This window comes from Vanacampus margaritifer, chromosome 1 (genome assembly GCF_051991255.1).
Source record: "Vanacampus margaritifer isolate UIUO_Vmar chromosome 1, RoL_Vmar_1.0, whole genome shotgun sequence".
In the NCBI taxonomy this organism is placed as follows: domain Eukaryota; kingdom Metazoa; phylum Chordata; class Actinopteri; order Syngnathiformes; family Syngnathidae; genus Vanacampus; species Vanacampus margaritifer.
Window position 1 is genome coordinate 7,660,859 of NC_135432.1, and position 21,107 is coordinate 7,681,965.

General features: G+C 39.0%; 2 protein-coding genes across 4 annotated transcripts; both read right to left on the minus strand.

Moving 5' to 3' along the window:
• Positions 1-1,094: 1,094 nt before the first annotated feature.
• slc17a9b (solute carrier family 17 member 9b) lies at positions 1,095-16,670 on the minus strand. The gene is made up of 13 exons (XM_077576960.1): positions 16,076-16,670; positions 14,467-14,664; positions 14,256-14,395; positions 13,245-13,344; positions 13,042-13,172; positions 12,812-12,908; positions 10,842-10,938; positions 8,710-8,797; positions 8,588-8,622; positions 8,398-8,513; positions 5,867-5,922; positions 5,740-5,769; positions 1,095-4,332 (listed from the first exon to the last, which is right to left on the minus strand). Exons 1-13 carry the CDS (start codon positions 16,207-16,209, stop codon positions 4,154-4,156), a joined length of 1,401 nt encoding a protein of 466 aa, XP_077433086.1. The 5' UTR covers positions 16,210-16,670; the 3' UTR covers positions 1,095-4,153.
• Positions 16,671-17,809: 1,139 nt separating this feature from the next.
• On the minus strand, positions 17,810-20,207 carry LOC144056288 (glucose-induced degradation protein 8-B homolog). Of its 3 annotated transcripts, none has more exons than XM_077572942.1 (5): positions 20,064-20,207; positions 19,632-19,761; positions 19,348-19,544; positions 19,066-19,263; positions 17,810-18,278 (listed from the first exon to the last, which is right to left on the minus strand). In XM_077572942.1, the coding sequence occupies exons 1-5, from the start codon at positions 20,064-20,066 to the stop codon at positions 18,105-18,107; spliced, it is 702 nt and encodes a 233-aa protein (XP_077429068.1). In that variant the 5' UTR covers positions 20,067-20,207; the 3' UTR covers positions 17,810-18,104. The 3 variants fall into 3 exon arrangements, with proteins under 3 accessions (XP_077429068.1, XP_077429077.1, XP_077429060.1); XM_077572951.1 differs by having other exon boundaries at positions 20,039-20,179; XM_077572934.1 differs by lacking the exon at positions 20,064-20,207 and adding an exon at positions 19,853-20,015.
• Positions 20,208-21,107: the final 900 nt, after the last annotated feature.

Consider the following 21,107-nt stretch of genomic DNA (forward strand, 5'->3'; position numbering starts at 1 on the left):
ATATTCCGAGAGTGAGCTAAAAGGCGCAGCGCAATTAGCACATAAAGCCCATCAGCGGCCCCCAATATCACAATCCTCTAAGGAGCGGCAGACTTATAATGCCTCCTGATCTATTACCACAAAGTGATTAATCCTCCCCACACAATGACCACTCTTCAACCGGGCCTCCACATTATGAGGTGGCCCTTTTTTACGGCGGTTGAGTTTTTGCGCTAATTAGCATTCAGCTCAGGAAGCAGAGACAACCCCTCCGCCAGGAGAAAGGACAGGAGTGGAGATGGCGACACAGTGAAATGTCATTAACTTGATGTTAATTACTAATTAATGGGGCTATTTCATTTACATGTATCTCTGGCTCTCTGATGGGCTCTGCCTATAGTGGGTTATTCTGACTGGCCGACAAATTGAGGAGGAGGAGGGAGGGGGAGGGGGGGCGGGTGGCTATTACGTCTTTTCTGCTGCACTCCGCTTCCTTTCCGCTAATTAAATAGTGGGCCGCTCATCACTGTTATGTCTGCTTTTACGACGCCATTTTGTGTCAGGGGGAGCAACCCAATAAGTGGCGTGCAAGGCTGTTTGATCATCAAGCCCACCAACTTGGAACTTCTTGTTACTTTTGGTGACCCGCCCCCCCCCCCCCCCTCCCTTTCTTCTCCTCAGCACGCGGGCCACCTGTTTCTATGGCAACCTAGCTGTTGGGTCCCACGAGAAGGAGTGGGCTGCTTTGACAAGTGTCTGGCCATTCACGCGCGGGCAGTGCCAGCGAGCCAGCATGGCACACACTATCCTGCCATATGGTGCCACCGCATACTGCACGTCCTGCTGGGCCGGACTTGGGATGTTGGGCCGGCGGGGTGGATCGCAATTGGGACCAGGACTTACTGTAGAACTAGTTCTACAGCTGATGCGGTGATCGATTGTGAGGTCAGGTCAAGTCAGTCGTGTTCGGCTGCAGAAAAAAAAAAAAAAGTCTCCAGCCTCGCAGTTGTCTTAGAATCGACACTCTACTGCCTCCCAGTGGTATTGAACAGAAACTACAAGAATATGCCTCAAATATTCAATATATTCTCCAAATATTGCAGCCAATTCACAAATGTTGACAAAATATTTTTTATTAAAAGTTAAGACAGGCTTTTAAATAACAGCATAAGTTAAATTTTAGAATACTGCATAATCACAGTACACATTCATTTTTTTTATATATCAAAACTCTCAGAAAACACACTGAGCAACTAATTGTATAAATGTTACAGACTGATAAAAAGACAAATAATGCATCTGAGGAATAGATATGGGAACAAATGTGTTAAAGGCATTCTCATTGAACAACATCAAAAATGTGCACTTTGAGTGAGTCTAAATTATGTTGAAATCTATGACTTGATCCTGTTTTTTATTGCTGACCCTACACAGAAGTTGTTTGTGATTACAAATGGGAATGATATTTTCACTGTGATACAAAACAGTGACCAAATTTGAGGCAAGGAATGTGGTGTGGATTGAAAAAAAAAAAAAGCCCATTACAAGACGCAGAAAAAGATGTGCCCTTGTATGTAAAGGTCAAGCTGATACGTAATGACACAATGATCAGTGTGATTTCCAAGCAGGCACAAAAAACATAAATGCATAGATTGGCAAAGTCAACTAAGCACCTGAACTGGGTCCGAAAACTTCCAACGGCAAGACCAAATGCTACAAGCACTCATTTACAATTTCTACATGTGCGACAACAGAACACAACAAAAAGTCTTGGCTCTTCTACAAAGACGATCTCCCATTTTCTTGCAACAAGGTGCAACATTCATCATGTCTGCGTGCAGCAAGTTCACAGCAAAGCAAAGAAGAAGGTGCGACGAAAGAGGGAAGAGACGACGGCTTCCAAGTAAGCCGAATTTCGGCGATGACGAGAAGTGCGATAAAGTCAATAAAGTCACGTTGAGCAGGCTTTTTTCCCCTTTCGCAACTTAAAATATTTATACTCTCTAAAAATATACCAAATGCATCTTAAGCCATACAAATATATAAGTATGCTATTCAGAATAATTAAGTGAGGTATTTCTACTGCATTAAAAACGACATCAAAAAGCTCATTTTCAGTAACTTTGGTCTTTCAAATGTTTGTTGAGAAAGCAAACAGGTAGGACGCACTCATGAGCTCAAAGCTTCTTCACCTCGCCAGAAGCCGACGTGTCACCATGGCGACGGGGAACAAACAGTTACAGGACATCAGAGCTGCTGCCAACGACACCTCACGCAAAAAAAACACAAGGAAGAGGCAGAACAAGCAAATGCTTGACGCAGTTTGGAATGAGACGACATGGCAGAAGCACTTTCTGGAAATGAGGAACATCCGAAGGCTAAGATCTAAATCCAAATCCGGATCAACAGTAGGGATGAAAATGTAGGTACTTGGTTATCAATGGGGGGAATTACCCATTGATTAATTAGCCTCAATTGTTTCAAGAGACATTCGATACAAATGAAATTGACAACATTCTTAACAATCAATTTAATGCCTCATTATTCCCACCCCGTTCCCATGATATCATAACACTAGCCTCCGACTTCCTGTCCTGTGCATGCCTTGCCACTAAGATTCCCAAATTGTACTGAGAAATAAAGGCTTTTAAAATGCAGAACATCTCAAACTGTTTGCAAAAGTGAAGACACATTTCTGGATTTGTCAGAATTTGACTGGATTTCTCTTTGCCCAAGGTCCCACCGCTGTGTAAAATTTCATGGCTATTGCTTAAGTACTTTTTGTGTACTCCTTAAAACGTATGCACCTTTTAGGGGAGTTTGCAGTTTAAAAAAAAAAAAAAGTTTATTTTAAATCACTTTTTGTCATATTACTGTAAAATGACGACAGTAGAATGTGATTGAAAAAGAAGAAAAAAAAACCTTTGGAAAGAGACATCTTGTGCCACTAATTTGATATACAGGAAAAGGAAGCAACCAATCAGAGAAGGAAGGCATGACTCACGAGGTGTCAATCATTTGTCACGCAATCGCAGACATGAGCACAAAAAAAAAAAAAAATGTGTTAGTGTTACAATAACACTTGATGACTTTACGACTCGACGAAGGTGCTTTTCTGGGGTGACGTGACTGGTGAGGCACTGACGCCTCGGAAGTTGGATATAAAAATATGAACCCAAAAGGCATGATTGTATTTATTTGATATACAGGTATGTTTCAATTAGGTCAAAACTTGAATTTTATTGTAAGCTTTAAATTATACTTCAATCAATTCCACAGAGTTCAAAACCCCAAAAAAAGAATATTTAATATAAGGTTATGTTAATTCTTGTTGTTGTTTGAACCCGGTTCAAGATGGCTGCCCATCCTTTAGTGGTTATATCTTATAATCTCTATATCTGTGAGGAGCACGCCTTTTTCTGGACAATCAGAAAGACTTAATATCTCACATATTCATTAAATATATTAGAATATATTATATATTATTATATATTATAATATATTAGAATGTTGAAAAAAAAAGAATATTATCAAAGTAAAAAAATAAATAAATCATTATTAGGTTTTTATTTATTTATTTTTACTCATCACATGCAGTGGCGAGGTCAGGCCTCCTCTGCCTACCCTGACCACACATCCCTGAGCAATGTAACAGGTGAGTCCGGGGTCACGGGGTCACGGGGTTTTTGCCTGTAACAAGCGTGTCGCAATTGCACAACAAATGATTAAAACATTTTGTCTCTTATTGGGCGTGTTGGTTTCTCGTATAGTGGAACGCCGCTATTCGCATAAGTCACAAGATAACGGCCATTAGAATTTGCATTGAAGAAGAAAATACTTTTTACGGCAGAAAGCATTTCTAAAACACGTCAAGATGAGGCCGCAGAGCGCCGATTGATTCACGGAATATATTTATCAAGCGCTAATGTCAAGCCATAACGACTGTTTTAACAAACATGGTAGAAAATGATTTGATTTCCCCTTCCTACAAAATGGAGCTAAGTTCTATTTAACCGTGATGTGCTTTTTTGTACATCCTGAAAAGTTACCTTCCCCAATAAGCTGGCCTCCAGGATCAGTTCCCCGACACCGCGCTGGTCTTTTTATGATCTGAGGTTATGTAGACAGACAGACCTCCCACGCTGACAACCAAGTCCGGTCTGGGACGGAGATTTCAAATATGGATGTGATGATGGCGTAATTTGCTGGGTTCGATGTCGACGCGGCGGGCCTCGGCGAAAGCCAAGAAGATGCACAGGCCGAGCAGATTGACGAGGGTGATGAGGCCGAACATGAACGCCCACGAGCCCGTGGACTCGATGAGATACCCCGAGAAATACACCATAAGGACTCCTATACACACACAAACGATTCGATTAGGCCAAAGCGATGAAAGGTCTGCGACGGCATCGCGTTGCCGCTGGGAAAACGTCACAGTTAACTCATTCACTGCCATTGACGACTATAGACGTCAAAAATTCATTTGAACTATTTCAATTAGTTGAACATGTTTTTCCACTTTTGTTAACAAGAGTATAGAACCTAGAAAAAAAATATTGTACGTTTAGAACAGATATAAAATTTGGGATTAATCGTGAGTTAACTAGTGAAGTCACGCGATGAATTACGAAAAATTCAATTGCCTGACTCCTGAATTTTTAATAGTCTTTTCTTCTTCTTCTTTTTTTTTTTTTAAGTAATTGTAATTTAAAAAAATTGAAGAAAAGATTATCAAAACCCAGGCGATTATTTTTTTTAAATAATAATTAATCGCATGACTTCACCAGTTAACAAATTTTATATCTGTTCTAAATGTACAGTATTTTTTTTTCTAGGTTTGCATACAAACAAAACAAAAGTGGGAAAAAATGTTAAACTAATAGAAATAGTTCAAATGAATTTTTGACGTCAATAGCCGTCAATGGCAGTGAATGAGTTAATTGCGACGCCCTCCCACAGGGATGTGTTTTGACCAAAGTGAAATTATCTGAAAATTTAGCCGGGGGTCTGGGGGCCGCTGGCACCCAGCTATGTCCAGGTTTCCGTGTTTTTAAGTACTTTCAATGCACTCACATGACAAAGAAATAGACAAAACAACAGCATAAATTTTCAATGTATATTGAACTATCCCATATAAAATGGCAGTTTTAGTCAACTCAAAATCAGTCACATTCAAAAACATTGGACTGCCTTTGCTTTTAAAAACTATCACTGAGAATATCATCATATCTAACTAATGTGATTACTAAGTTAACACATAAATAATGTTGAAGAGTTCAAATTTCATGAACAAATAATTGTATCATGACCAAATAAAAAAGTAATTCATATTAGAACATACCACAAATGTCTTTGTTATAGCAGAAGATGTTATCTGTCGGAGTCATGTGCATACACAATGAACTACTATAAAAAAAAATAATAATAATAAAAAATAATAATAATAAAAAATTGGAATTTTTTTTGGGGGGGGGATAAAAAAAGCGGAATTCCGCGAATTAGCGGAAAAATCACATCCCTGCCTCCCAGGACCGACCACTGTCTGTCATTGCGCGTCGTCCATTATTCATCTGTTTTCTTGATGAAACAAACATGACGCGCGGGAGGCGCCGCCGCTGACAGCGGGCGCGTGAGCTCAAAGTCAGCATTTTGAGCGGCGGATTAATTATTTGACTAAAGCGTGTGTTAAAAAGGTGACCAAAAAATGTGTGGAAAGATTGATGTTGTTTTCACCGCTGTTGTCAAATGAAAGAAACTCACCTGAGAATGCCCCGCATGTGTTCATAACACCTGTCAAAAACACACACACACACGAAGGCTGTGTTCAACTTTGATACAAAATGATCCTCCTGTTGAGTTATTCATGCACGCAATGTTTTTCACTTACCAAACAAGGCCCCTGCGCAAGATGGAGCAAGATCCTGAACGTTGACAGAAACACCACTGTAAAGAAAAAGTGTCATTAGCTCACCTCTTTCAGTTGATTACTGTCAAATATGAGGGACAATACGATGAGGAATAGATGTGGAAACATGTTGAAGATAAAAAAAAAAAAAATAGCACACATAGAAAAATAGTGCCAATTATGAATGCAGTTTGAGACCAAAGCATCACAAGTTGCAATTCCCCGACCTTCGAGGGGCAAACGGTATGTCTTGATTTCAGCTTTTAACTGCCATTGACGGCTATAGACGTCAAAAATTTATTTGAACTATTTCTATGAGTTTAGTTTTTTCCATTTTTGTTAACAAGAGTATGAAAACCTAGAATTTTTTTATTGAACAGATATAAAATGTGTGATTAATCGTGAGTTAACTAGTGAAGTAATGCAAATAATTACGATTACAAATTGTAATCGCCTGGTTTCTTTTTCTTTTTTTAATATTTTATTTTAAAGAAAAGATTATTAAAAAATTAGGGGCGTCAGGCGAGTACTATTTTTAATGGTAATTAATCGCATGACTTCACTCACGATTAATCACACATTTTTATATCTGTCCTAATACAATATAAAAAAACACTAGGTTTTCATACTCTTGTTAACAAAAGTGGGAAAAAATGTTAAACTAATAGTTCAAATGATTTTTTTACATTTATAGCCATCAATGGCAGTGAATGAGTTAAAAAAAAATTAAGAAATCACTTTTTGTCAATTTGTTAAAACTGTCACAATGTAAAGACGTACATGAGTATAATGATTTGTACAAAAAATAAATAAATAAAATAAAACAATAAAAGTAGGATTTTTTTTTTTTAACTAATAGAAATAGTTCAAATGAATTTTTGACGTCTATAGCCGTCAATGGCAGTGAATGAGCTCATGTACAATGATCAGAAATCCATTCTCTAATAAGCAGCAACTGTTTTGACACAGAAATGCTGCCATTTTGTTGCCGCGATTTTAATCCCCTTCATAGAGCAGAGAAAATAAAACATGCGGCTTGTATTTGTCATTGAACCATGACTTTTCTAGAGATGGAATGCAAATAAGATACACTTTATTTCTTTCTGTGTTGGAATGTGATCGACCCGGTATGCCACATTGAACCCAGTGTGTCAGCAGTTTTGTCACACACACACACACACACACACACACACACACACACAAAACAACTGTTACGGCAAAAACGTTACTAAACTCTTCAGTGATTTTCAAAATATTTGCGGTTATAATTTTATTTGGAACGTACAAACCCATTTTGTGGTTCCAACATTACTTGGAATCTAAAAAAGGTCACTTTTGGCAGTGTGTACGTCTTCAATTTCGACCCATTGTTTTCCGTAACTCCCACAAGGTACAACAATCACTCATTGTCAGTCATTGTGTTATCAAGTTGTGCATTTGCATGCAGAAGAAAATCCAGTTGGATAAATACTGTGGATATTATTATTATTATTATTATATATTGCATATTCAACTATTTGCAGATTCCAGATTTTTCTGAAAACCTATCCTTAGTTATTCAAAGACAAACTCGCCTATTTGTGATTTTCTGTAGCATTGCAAAATGCTGTCTACAGGAAGTACGGTATTTAGTGTATGGAAGTGTCACTGAGATACATAAATTTTATTCTTTGTAAGCCATTCTAACACGATGCTAAGTTTGAGCATCAACACTGCGCTTAAATATTGGAAAATAAAAAGAGTGTAAAAATAATGGTTTAATTCAAATGAATTGAAAGTTGATTTTTTTTTTTTTTAACAAACAGTTAAGAATATATGCAAATGTATTCTATTGTACCTAAAAGTTAAATCAACTATACTTACGTAACAAATGTCCTGAATAAAACAAAATGCAAATGCATGTATGTAAATGTGTAAATGCAAATGCACTGCACTTAAGCTAAATACAAATCAACTGCACTTAAAAATGTCTTGTGTTGGATTTAAAAAAAAATAAAAGTTCAACCAGAATGTATGCTTAGCTACAAGTGTCATTCTAAAATGTTTGATCGTATTGCATGTTTTTATTCTATTTTAGTTGTATTTAATTCAGTGAGACTTTTGCATACCACTAGAGGGAGCCCATGCACCACTGGTGGTACTCGTACCACGCTGAGAATCACTAATTAGAAGCACTTTTATGGGAGGCAAGTTATCTCGAGAAATTCTCTAATCATGAGGGTAATGCTCCAAATAAGTATTTTATTTCATCTAGTTGTTATTTTCTTCTTCTTTTTCTGTATTTTCCGTCTGGTGTGCTGTTATGGATAACTCTGTTGCATTTCTTGCGTGGGACACCCTCGCATAAACAGATGTTGCATCTCAAGGGGTTTATCCTAAAGACTTTTCGACAACAAAGAGCAGGACTATCACACAATCTTTGGTCAAGACAAATAACAGGTTTTTGCCAACTATCACCACAAGGGGCAGTATATAAGGTAACAGGCAATAAAGAAAGAAGAGAATGACAATACCTGTGACTGAAGGTGGTGAGGCCCATAGTGGCCGACACAAAGGCTATGGCCCAGGAGAATGTGGTGTTTCCGCACAGGAGCAGAGTAAACACACTGGAAACCCCCATTGAAAAAAACTAGAGAAACAAATGTACAAACACACACGAATCAAAAACTGAAAAGGATCAGGACATTTGCATGATGACTCTACCTGCATCAACTTCCTCACTGAGGCCGTGTCAAAGCCTGTTGGGACGACATTTGGACAGCCGTTCGAGTGAAACGAGTACATTTAAAAACGGCGACGCCGACAGGGTTGACTTTTTTTTTTACCTTTACTTATGAGGTGGTCAGACAGGTAGCCACTAAAGAGCGACGAGGGGATTGCCACCAACCAAGGGATGACATTGAACACCCAACCCTGGAGGGACACAATTATCAATTAACCACACAACACATATGGACATTCTTAGTCAAGTTAAAATGCCTTTGCTTCCGGCGTACTACTTTTCCTCATTACAATTGAAGAGGAAAACAATCCCCCTCCAAAAGTATTGGAATGGCATAGTCAATTTATGTTTTTGTTGAATGCTGAAGAAGATATTGGGCTTCCACGTCAAAAGATGAATATGAAACAATTGTATTTGGATTAAATGTCTTCAGTACACAACAACAACAAAAGAGCTGACCTCGTTGTTCTTTGGAGGGGTGTGTATGTTTGCATACAAAACATATTTGTATCTTCAATCTTTTGCATGACTTTGCATTTACTTTCCTCCACAATAGCAGTCTTGTCTGCTGCCATTACTGTAATGCCTGCTGTCCATGACGAGGAGAGAAGCGTAGTCATATAGTATTAGTAACGAACGTTTTTTTTGTTTTTTTGGAGAGCTCAGTATTGTTCATTCGGTAATTTTACCGATTTGACATGTCTCCAAAAAAAAAAAAAAAGCAATTTAAGTAAATTAGCTTATTATGATGGACAAGCACAGAGAAACAGGGATGTGATTTGACCAAAGTGAAATTATCTGAAAATTTAGCCGTGGGTCTGGGGGCCGCTGGCACCCAGCTAGGTCCTTTCAATGCACTCACATGACAAAGAAATAGACAAAACAACAGCATAAATTTTCAATGTATATTGAACTATCCCATATAAAATGGCAGTTTTAGTCAACTCAAAATCAGTCACATTCAAAAACATTGGACTGCCTTTGCTTTTAAAAACTATCACTGAGAATATCATCATATCTAACTAATGTGATTACTAAGTTAACACATAAATAATGTTGAGGGGTTCAAATTTCATGAACAAATAATTGTATCATGACCAAATGAAAAGTAACTCATATTAGAACATACCACAAATGTCTTTGTTATAGCAGAAGATGTTATCTGTCGGAGTCATGTGCATACACAATGAACTACTAAAAAAAAAATAAAAAAATAAAAAAATAAAAAAAATTGATTTTTTTTTGGGGGGGGGGGGATAAAAAAAGTTTTAATTAGCGGAAAAATCACATCCCTGGAGAAAGCATTGCGTAATCATAACAAGGGTATAAACCCTCGGTTTTATGTTTATTCATCCACACAATATAGTTGGGCATGTACTTGGTTCTAAAAGAGATTTATCACAAGTAGGGGTGTGAATTGCCAAGTAGCTGGCGATTCCATTCGTATCACGGTTCATAGGTCACGATTCGATACCGATTAATCCCGATACGAATCTATAAATTGATTATTGCGATTTTTTTTTTAAACTCAAATTTTGAAAATATTAATCAGTAAACTTGTACATGTACACTGTAAGATTTGTATGAAAATGTATTTATCTGAAAATTCAGGTTGCAGTCTGTTTCATGTCTGAACAGCACTGAAATCAAATATTAAGGCTTAATGTTCCATTAATATAACATTCTTCCATGCTTAACTCTTTGACTGCCAAAAACGTTAAATAACGTTTAGTAAAATCCTATGGAGGAGTGCCAAAGACGTTAAAAGACGTTTTTTTTTTCAAAACAGAGATGAAACTAACCATTTTCTATTGTTGATTACTGAAAAACGGAATACGGTAGAAACAAACTTTTTTTTCTGATGAAAGATGAGAGTCCAATCTTTCATTTGGTACTATGTGTGTTTCCATAGTCCAAACACATAATTTTCTGTGAACCTTGAAAGATAAGTCAAAAATGCTTAAATCGGCTGGCACCCACGGCATCCCTTTTCTGAAAACGTCTGGCAGTCAAAGAGTTAATGTGTGAATCCTAACCCTAAGTAAGACGTTTTGTTGAATATTCCCTTTAAAAAATTGATGTTTAAAAATCCATTCGGCCGCATATTGAATCAATTCGAGAATTGAGCGCTGTAATATCGCGATATATTGCAGAATAAAAAAAAAAATTCTAACCCCCCTAATCACAAGTGTGCCTTCATTGTTTTTGCCCTCCTCCTAAAATGGCTCAGGTTACCTTGGCATAAGGGAACGTTTCTTTAAAGAAGGTTGGCAGCCATGACAACAAAGTGAAGAAGGTGCTTGCTGTGCAAAGGTGAGTAATGATCACGGCGCTGGTCAACAAATAAAACAAAATAGAGAAACACGCATAAATCAATGAGAACATTCATTGGTAACACGATGTAGATGTAAACACACACAAGGTACAATATGTTGATTTTTTTGGGGGGTAGTTGTTCAGAGCCAAAGTTTCTCTATGTGCTGTTGTTTTCCCATTAAAGCAAATCGATTATCATAAAATAAAGGAAACCAGACCAGAGAGAAATTGCTTGGAAGTTGAAAAACAAACCTTACAAATAATGTGGCATTTGAAAACTTGAGTGATTGAGTCGTGTAAATAGCAAACTATACAACATTCCTGGTTTAACATTTAAAACAATTCATGAAAGTAAAAAAAAAAAAAAAAGAGTAATTTAATTTAAATGACCTGTTTTGGATATTACGTAAAAAAATCTGTAGTCTGAAAAGTTGATGTCATTGAGACCATGATTAAAAAGTTTTTTTTTCCTTATTTTATGAAATGGGGAATATAACTCGTATGCTACATTAAAACATGAGGTGAGACATGGGTGGAGGTCAACTTCATAAATTTGAAGACAGTTAAACTGATGACTGGTGAGCCTAAGCAGATGAAGATTTTAGCAAGAGGATGTTGCTGCCAATAAGGTGCTGGATCCAACTGAGCCTTAAAGGCACTGTCCAACGTCACTGTAGGCAGACGGGATGCTAAGTTGAGTGACTGGAGTGAAAAAAAATTAAGTATACCACAAACAAAACGTGCAGCGGATAACGCACGTTCGAAAAGGAGAGTAAATCTCGACTTGGCATTTACCCGCTTCCGAGGTCTGAAGGAGCGGCTCGGACTGAAGAGCGACGCAGAGTTGGCCTGCTTGCTTATTCGACAGGTAAATGCCAAACAGAAAAGAAAATGTTAGCTTGCTGATTTAGCCACATGCTAGGTTAAGTCACATTGACAAGGGTAACACGGCAATATAGAGGGTCGAACTTTTTTTTATATCCTTATATTTACGGTCCGTTGTGGTAAAGAAGGAGCTGAGCCGAAAGGCAAAGCTCTCGATTTACGTTCCTACCCTCACCTACGGTCACGAGCTGTGGGTCGTGACCGAAAGAACAAAATCCCGGATACAAGCGGCCAAAATGAGTTTCCTCCGCAGGGTATCCCGGGCTCTCCCTTGGAGATAGAGTGAGAAGCTCGGTCATCCGGGGGGGACTCAGTGTCGAGCCGCTACTCCTCCGCGTTGAGAGGAACCAGTTGAGGTGGCTCGGGCATCTGGTTGGGATGCCTCCTGGACGCCTCCCTGGAGAGGTGTTCCGGGCATGTCCCACCGGTGGGAGGCCCCGGGGACGACCCAGGACACGCTGGAGAGACTACGTCTCTCGGCTGGCCTGGGAACACCTTGGGATCCCGTGGGAGGAGCTGGCTGAAGAGGCTGGGGAGAGGGAAGTCTGGGCTTCCCTGCTAAAGCTGCTGCCCCCGCGACCCGACCCCGGATTAGCGGTAGATGATGGATGGATATTAACACCTGGCAATAAGTGAAGCTAAGCCAAAAGGCTGTAGCAACCTTTTGGTTGCGGGTTATGTTGTTTCCGACGCTCTGGACGGCCCTGAAGGCATCACAGAGTGTTTTTTTGGGAAGCTACGCACGCTATTGGCTCTTTTGTTCTTGAAAACTGTTAGCTCCACACTTGTCCTGATTATTTCGCCATCGTTCCAAGGCGAATGTGGTTTTGAACTATTATCCCTACGTTGAGCTCGTAAGGGTTGAACCATGGGAGGAGTCCATTTTGAATTGTTGGTTTACAAACAGAAATGGTCAAAACTGTGCCTGTAAACTCTTTAACATGGACCAAGCGGATTTTACACATGTTCTCCACGCATGCACGGTCTCTCAATCCGTTTCTCACCAGACCGCAGGTTGTTTGAAGAGCCGCAACCAATGCCTTTTGGTCAATTTGGACTGTGGACCACCACTTCCTAGGGACTCCAGAGTGATGATTGGCCCTGCGAGTACAAAAGAACACATAGCAAGTTTGCATACGAGAGGACGTTGACCTCATTGGTTCCAATAAGAAAGGACACCAAACAGCACAAATAGATAAAAAAAAAAAAAAAAAAAAAAAAAAACCTCACTAGCCTTCTCCTCGGAGTAAGTATTTCCACATGCAGTAAGCCCACATTACGGCCAGCAGACCCGACACATAGAAGACACTCTCCCAGCCGTACAGGTCCAACATGAGGGAACCAGCCCCTCCGATCACGAGCGTGCTGCAAAAGGTCACACAGTGTTGCGATGGCCCCCCTCTGCGCGAAATGTTCCTTGCGCAAGACGCGACTCACCCTAAATAGGATCCGCTGCCCACGGTGCTCATGAGGAAGCCTCGCTCACTCTCCACCACCTTCTGAGAGCACAGGCTCGCCAAAGAAGGGTAATGAACACCTGCAATCAATATAGCGCAAATAATCAACGACAACAAAGTATACTAATCTAGACGAAGATGCACAATCAAGTGTTTTTGTTGTTGCAGCTTCCAAATGAGACCAAGTGCACCGCGTCATTACTGAGGTATGCAAACTCGACCGTCGCTCAAAACGAATTGTGCAACATCAGGGAACTTGCAATCTTCTTATTCTTCAGTCTTTTCCGATTCAATTTGTATGAGAATTCTCAAAAAGTTCCTTTATTGTTATATAGCACTTTCACAACAGCTCTGTCTGTACACAATACATAACCTAATACAATCATAAATAACCAGACAAAACTTCTTTGCGAATCAAAATAAACCATAAAGCGCAATTTACATTGGCACTCTGCAATACTGAAGGAGCAGAGTTTTCCCGCTAAAACTGGGTTGGATTCTCACCATTGGTCAGTTAGCGAGTAACATGCGCGTGCTTTTTCTTGCCGTTTTGATTAACATTGCCTTTTTATTATGCATTCTTTCTGTTTTTAAGGGTTAAAATCAGTATGATTGTCTAATAACTGTCCCCTGTTTTTTTTTAATTGTTTTATTGTGTTTCTCTGTTTTATGTTTGTTTACATTGGACCAACAGTCCGGAATAAAGTTGAATTGAATTGAATACTCCATAGCAGTAAAAGTCCTTTTTTTTTTTTTTTTATCATGCAATGCTGTGTACTGGATGTCATTAGGTTGCCCAGGTCTAGTTAAGAGTGAGTCAGAATCGGCTCTATAGAGCAAATCCAGTTCCCGGACTATTTAGCGCAAACACAATTACTTGCAGGACTGGCCAAACAACTACAATACAGGTCTGATGAAGCATTCTTGTAAACGCGGTCATCCTGCCGAGATTATGACAATTGGTTGTCATTGCGCAATCAAGCCAGTTCACCTTGTAAAAGGCCCATGAGGAAGCGGGCCAGTGTCATTGAGAAGATTGGCTGGGAGCAAAAATGAGCCAAGATGGGAGTGAAGGCTGTCATGGAGCCCCAAGCAGCAGCAGAGAGCAAGAGGACTTTTTCTCCTCCCACCCTGTGAGCACAAAAGAGAAGTAGCGCATTAGCATCAACCCGATCCAAACATCGACACATGACGACACCCACCGGTCGCTGACGTAGCCTCCAAACACTTGTGTGAAGCAGTAACCCCAGAAGAAGCTGCCCAGAACCATGCCAGACTCCTTCTTGCTCCAGTTGAACTTCTCTGCCATGCTGACGGCACAAATGGGCATCGCCACCCGGGCACAGTAGAGGAGGCAGGTACCGAGCAAAAGCACCACCGTCCATATCCTCGCCACTGGCCTGCACGGGTTCGAACATGATGACAGTTTTATATGTGACATGGGTCTTCACTGTCTATTTTTTATTTTTTTTACTTGTACTCCTTGGCTTTCAGCACAGCATGAAATTGTGTTTGTTTGTACTGTTTTTAGTTTTATTTGTGTTTTTCAGTCATGCATTTTTAATTGTCTTCAGATCAATTTTGGTTGATGTACAAAACTATTTTTCTGCTACAGTTGTTTTTAAAGTTCTCTTGACAAAAAAACTTAATTGAGTTTGTGTTGACAATTCACCTTCACAAAAGAAAGGGAGCAAGACTTGTTTGAACTGATGCCAGTGATTCCTAATTAGTGTGCAGTGAGAGATCATCGGGTGTACTGCAGAAAACGATCCAATTACACTTCATTACCAGCAATTATTTGTATGCCTGTTTTTGGAATGCGGGAGCAAACCGGAGACGATTAATCCCGATACGAATCTATAAATTAATTATTGCGAATTTTTTAAAACTCAAATTTAGAAAATACTAATCAGTAAACTTGTACATGTACACTGTAAGATTTGTATGAAAATGTATTTATGTATCTGAAAATTCAGGCTTATAACTGAGCCACTGCATTTAACAAACAAGTCGCAGTCCGTTTCATGTTTGAACAGCACTGAAATAAAATACCAAGGCTTAATGTTCCATTAATATAACATTCTTACATGCTTAATGTGTGAATCCTAACCCTAAGAGGGTTTGTTGAATATTCCCATAAAAAAAAATCGATTCAGCTACATATCGAATTGATTTGAGAATTGCGCGCTGTAATACCGCGATATATTGCCAAATAGATTTTTTTCTAACACTCCTACTGTTTTATGTCCTCATTCTAATAAACAGTTTTTAATTGTGCGTTGACGCTTTTAATATTTGATGTAAGGTGCTTTGAATCACTGTGTGTGCTATACAAATAAGCTTGCCATTGCCTGAACAAGGTTGACTGTAGAAAATTATCCAACTTGACTAAATTGGTCCTAAAATTTTGTTCATCTATCTAAAGTTGGCCAGTGACGAATAGAGACAGGCAGGCTAATAACATTTGTGAGTAAACTGAGACACAAATCTTATTACAGTATACAGTCTACACTTTTTGTGACTTTTTTTTTTAGTGGTGTGATGTGAGTTTTTAATACGTCATATTCATTATATTTCGTCCGTTGCATTTGTTTTCACATAAAGGAGGCACACTGAGTAAGTTAGCGCCTCCTAACTCAGAGAAGCAAACGTTAACAACTAAACGACATTTAAGTTCCACTACATGTCATTTCATGATAAGTGGAATCGTTTGTTTAACTCTCAAGTTATCGATAGCAACTACCTTGACAGATCAACAATCGGTACAGAAAATGTTTGAATGGCTCACCCACACTCGCACACAAACGTTACCTTGACCAGTTATTGTTGTGTTCGGCCCACTTCTTATGACATCTCGGGACTCCAGTCTTGTCGCCCGGATGGTTCTCCTTGTGACAAAGCAAATCTGGATCACAGTTCTTGCCATATTTTTGAATCACTGCCATTCAACCAACGCGCTGCCCGAGATTTTCGCGGCAGCCTCGACCGTTGCCTTCAATTTCTTTCCTGCAGCGCAGACAGAAATACACGGCGGGCTTTCGGCGTTCGGAGACTCATATCTAGCCGTGAAAACGCCTCACGAACAGCCGACCGGAAACTGAGGGAAGGAGACTGTCCTGATGCCCCACTGACGAGAAATCCACGTGTCGGTTTTTACCCCTGCGCGTCTTTGAGTGATCGGTAGAGGGCGCTCAACCAGGAAGTGATTTCACCACAGCAAAACTCCAACCACACCACCCGATTAAAATATCCAATATAGGTCAACCATCGCTGTAGTTCCTCTTTTTTTCCACCCTGATGTACTTTGACTTTGCAGGTCGACGTTACGGTGACACTTGCGCCGAGGAGCAGCTGCGGATGCGATCATACGAAGGATGCTGTGGGGCATGTGTGAAATTGACTTACGTGAACACACAGAAGGAACCTGCGGTTATGTAAAGAACACGTGTTAACTTTCAGATGCTGCTGATTACGCATACTTCCCACTATCGTTTTTGAAACTTGCACATTTTATGCAAGGCAAGGCCATTTTATTTTTATTTTATTACTAAGACATTCGCAAAGTAAAAAGAGATTTTTTTTTCCTTTTAAACAAGTAAAAGTAGCATTTTCAAGAATCATTTTTAAGAGAAGCAGCCTGCGGATATGTAAACAACACGTGTTAACTTTCAGCTGCTGAAAGCATTACTTCCTGACCCAGGTTCAACACGTCAATATCATTTTTTGAGACATGCAAATTTTATGCAAAGCAATTTTATTTACTAAGACATTCGCAAAGTAAAGAGAAAAAAGTAGCTTTAAAAAAAAAAAGATTAAATGCAGTTCTCAGAATTGTTTTTAATGTTAGCTGCAAACAGACAATGAACGTGCAAATAGCAAACTATGTGGCCTTGCTGATAAGATGGACACAATGAATGACATGGTGGACATTTTGGGTGTAAAATGTTTTGAGGCGATTTATCTTGGGCTCTTTTTGTTACATCACAAAAATTGATATGAACAGGGGTGTGCACACTTCCAACAGCCGCTGCATCTATGCCAGCAACATTGTGACAAACAACTAAATGTATTCTACTAGATGGCAGAACGTACAATTATCTTGTAAGTGGAATGCATCCACTTTTTGTGGCACTTTCATTCGTGGTGTGCCGTTAAGATTGTTCCATTGTAAAATATGTGTCTTGACTCAGTAACTGTTGGGAAGTTGTACGCGAGCGCATCCCTGTGTCGGGATCAAACACGCCAAGCTTTCGTAAAATTGTAAAACTTGCATTTATTGCAAAATAAAATAACAGCGAACGGAAGCACAGCAGATATAATAAAAGAGCAGCTTATTTCACTCCTGTACATAATAGCATCCGTGTGTCTTTGTGTCTGCAGTTGCCTTCGTAACCTTTTCAGCCATTAAGAGGAAAGTTATTGTCAACCACGTATTTAGAATCATCCCAAGCGTCTGGTTGCCGACATGTGGAAGCGTTTGTTGAGGACATGCACACGCAGCCAATCATTTTCACTGGAAGCATACCTTAATGGTCACACACAGACTGACAGCCTAATTTAGGCTTTATTCACCTTCCAATACCAACTTTCCCTGCCAATAGACAGAAAAAAAAAAAACTAGTGTACATGTAAATAGGAAAAAGAAAAAACTGATTTCGCTCAGTATATCTAAATGATAACACCAAGTAAAATAACACGTTCATTGAGGGAGAGGTCATTTTAAAATTGTATCGATCCAGTTCAACGTAATAAAAGGGAAAACTTTTTAGGGGACAAAAATGATCTGTCATTTTCTTGGGGTACAAATTGATACCAGAAATGTGTCCATTTTATGCTTTCATTATTTTGGCTCCTCGATGGTCCCCTTACTGAGGTCTGTCATTTTGGGATACTTGACTTTCTTTTGATCAAGTTCATTTTGAGCCCACAGCAGCAGCTTCAGGAGTTTGGCCAACTTGGGTGTTGACTCCCGATTTTCATAATCGAGCACAGATTGATTCACTTCGCTCCACACCTGAAAGACAAACAAATATATCATGGGTAACAATCTTATTTTCCTACTACCTATTTACTTAATTACAATTTGGCTATATGGATCAAAATTCATTTCACGGCAGTAATTAAATCACAAAGGTTGCGATTATAATTTTATATATTGCGATTTAAACATCAGTGTAAACTTATATGTATTCCTGATTTTTTTTTTTTTTTAGTTCCTTCACACAGCGAATTCGATTTTTTATTTTTTAATAAGATTTTTTACAAAAATTAATTAATTATATATATATATATATATATATATATATATATATAATTAATATATATATATATATATTAGGGGTGTGCCAAAAATCGATTCTCATAAGAATCGTGATTCTCATTTAGTACGATTCAGAATCGATTTTAAATGTCCCAAAATCGATTTTCTTTCTTTCTTTTTTCAAGACTGGAGTAGATCATTACGATTCCTTGAACATCTATAAATTGAAGCAAAAATCATTGTCAATAAAATCATTTTGAATCAAAATCGCTCTTAATCGAAAATTGATTCTGAATCGAATCGAGCACCCAAAAACCGGAATTGGATCGTGAGACATTCAGATTCCCATCCCTAATGTTTATATATATATATATATATATATATATATATATATATATATATATATATATAGCACATTTAGTATACAATTCTTATAATCAAACAATCTCAAAGCCCTGCTTTTATGATATATAGCAACCAAGCATATGTTGCAATCATTGAAGGGAAGCGATGGGCATATGCTTTTATATTTGAACGTTACCTTTTGTCTCTGCATCATATTGAGCAGATCTCCAAACGGTGACTCCTCGGGGTTATCGAACGCCAGCAGAGCCAGCGTCCTCTCCATCTCAGTCAGACATTCTCGACTCTCCTCCCCCTGCTCTGCTAACTGGGACTGGGCGAATTCCAGGGCAGCTTCCGTCTCCCTCAAGCGAATGAGTTCAATAAGATGCTGCTGCTGCAAATGCAAATTAAATTGATGCACACACACGAGTCAAAACAACAACTGCTGACCACTGAGATAATGGATGGGCAAAATTACCTGCAAGTGAAAGTACAGGTAGCGATTGGTATCCAGCAGCTCCGGATGCAGACTGTTGATGAGCGCAATGGCATCCTGGATTTGCCCCTTCAGAATCATTTCTCTGATCTTTATTCTCTCATCAAGGGATTCCAAGTCCACACTTGGCTCGATCCCAGACTCCATTCTGAATTTCTCCGCCGCCTCCTTGAAGCCCTCTGGTGCACAAAAACAGCCAGGTGTCATATTCTCTGCTTTTGTTTGCATCGCTCTCGGCTCATGAAAATTCATTTTGAGTACCGCACCTGTCACCAAGTAGTTCATAATAAGTCTGTTCATATCAGCTCTCTGGATGTGGACATTGTTGAGTTTATCCATCCATTCGTCCCTCGTTATGTCGTCTGGTTTCTCTGCATAGCTCATGGTGATAATATCCTTAAAATACAAGTGTTCTGAATTAACAGTCTGAAGCAAAACCTTGTTATTATTAAAATGATAAGATCGTCGTGTAACTGCAAAATGGTACCGGAAATATACAGTCGGGCCTCTGATAACAACAAAACAATGAAGCCTGACAACAGTACAGCACCAAATACAGAACACAGCCTCCACTTGGTCGGTTCAAATCACCCACAAACCTTTGGAACGGGTGTTGGTGCATAACCCAGACCAACAATTATTTAGTTTCCGATTAAAACTGCACTGAAAATACCTTCAAACGAGAGGCTTCTTCTCACCATTAGCAACTTGCTACAAACGATCAGCGACGGAAGCTCCTTCTTCTTCTCCCTCTGACAGATATGTTTATTGGGCGGGTCAGAGCCTCGATATAACTCTGCTGCTCCCTAGCAGTGGTTTTAGTTACTGCAACAGAAACAGTCGACCCAATCTGAATTATGACCAGACAAGGTACACACACGCTACTTAATTATAAGGATAGATACTTCATACTTGCATTAAAAAAAAAGACTGGTAAAAGTATTCGACTCTTTTACTTAATTAATAGGGAGTGCATATTCTGAATGCAGAATCAGTTCATTGTAAATAAAAAATAAAGTAAACGTTTTTTTTGCTACCACCACCAACACCAAAAACTCACACTACTCCCCCACTACAGACAAAAATGTGCACAAGAGGCTGCAAAATAGGGTTAAAAAACATTCTTGGGGACCTAGGATATCTGTTAATAAAAGCAAATTGTGCGACCCAACTTCAAAATTGAAAGTCGCATATTCTCTTATAGATATATTATATAATATTTGATATATTTTGTTGTATTATTAGTCATTGGCTGTTTTCCCACGAACCCTCTGTCAATTATTTGCAAGTTAAACGCGAGTTCAGGGGAAAAAAAGTACATAGGGAAAAAAAGACGACAAGCCCCGCCCCTTTCCTGACTGGTGACTTGGTGGTGCTGTATCTATGGCAACGACGCGCCGAAACATGCCGCACAAAAGTCAATGAGGATAATGTCAAGAGGATTCTATTAGTAAAATAAGCGCTGGAAAAAGTAAGCGAAAAAGGCACGTTTTATCTCAATGGTAAGTAGCCTTCTAGAAACATATTCATATGTATCACGTTTCCAATTTAAAAACATGTCTCTTTACAGGTGCGTCTGTTCTGAGAAAAGATAATAACAATAAAAACAATAATCATCATTTGTTACAAATGTCAACTAAGCAGAGTCACAAGACCCACAATCAACTTTTGGAACAACGATGGAGGAAAGTGCAACAACAGCGACTCCATTTACCAATGTATGTATCCAGTTCAAAGTTGTT

Excerpts from the sequence above, each read along its gene's own strand:
- slc17a9b (XM_077576960.1), bottom strand. The coding sequence starts at position 16,209 with ATGGCAGTGATTCAAAAATATGGCAAGAACTGTGATCCAGATTTGCTT. Across the intron at positions 13,345-14,255 it reads CCTCATGGGCCTTTTACAAG|GTGTTCATTACCCTTCTTTG; the intron begins GTGAACTGGCTT and ends TATTGATTGCAG. Across the intron at positions 8,798-10,841 it reads AAACGTTCCCTTATGCCAAG|GGTTGGGTGTTCAATGTCAT; the intron begins GTAACCTGAGCC and ends GTGTCCCTCCAG.
- LOC144056288 (XM_077572934.1), bottom strand. The coding sequence starts at position 19,987 with ATGCACCAACACCCGTTCCAAAGGTTTGTGGGTGATTTGAACCGACCA. Across the intron at positions 19,762-19,852 it reads GGCCCGACTGTATATTTCCG|GATATTATCACCATGAGCTA; the intron begins GTACCATTTTGC and ends TTGTATTTTAAG. Across the intron at positions 19,264-19,347 it reads ACCTGTACTTTCACTTGCAG|CAGCAGCATCTTATTGAACT; the intron begins GTAATTTTGCCC and ends TTGCATTTGCAG.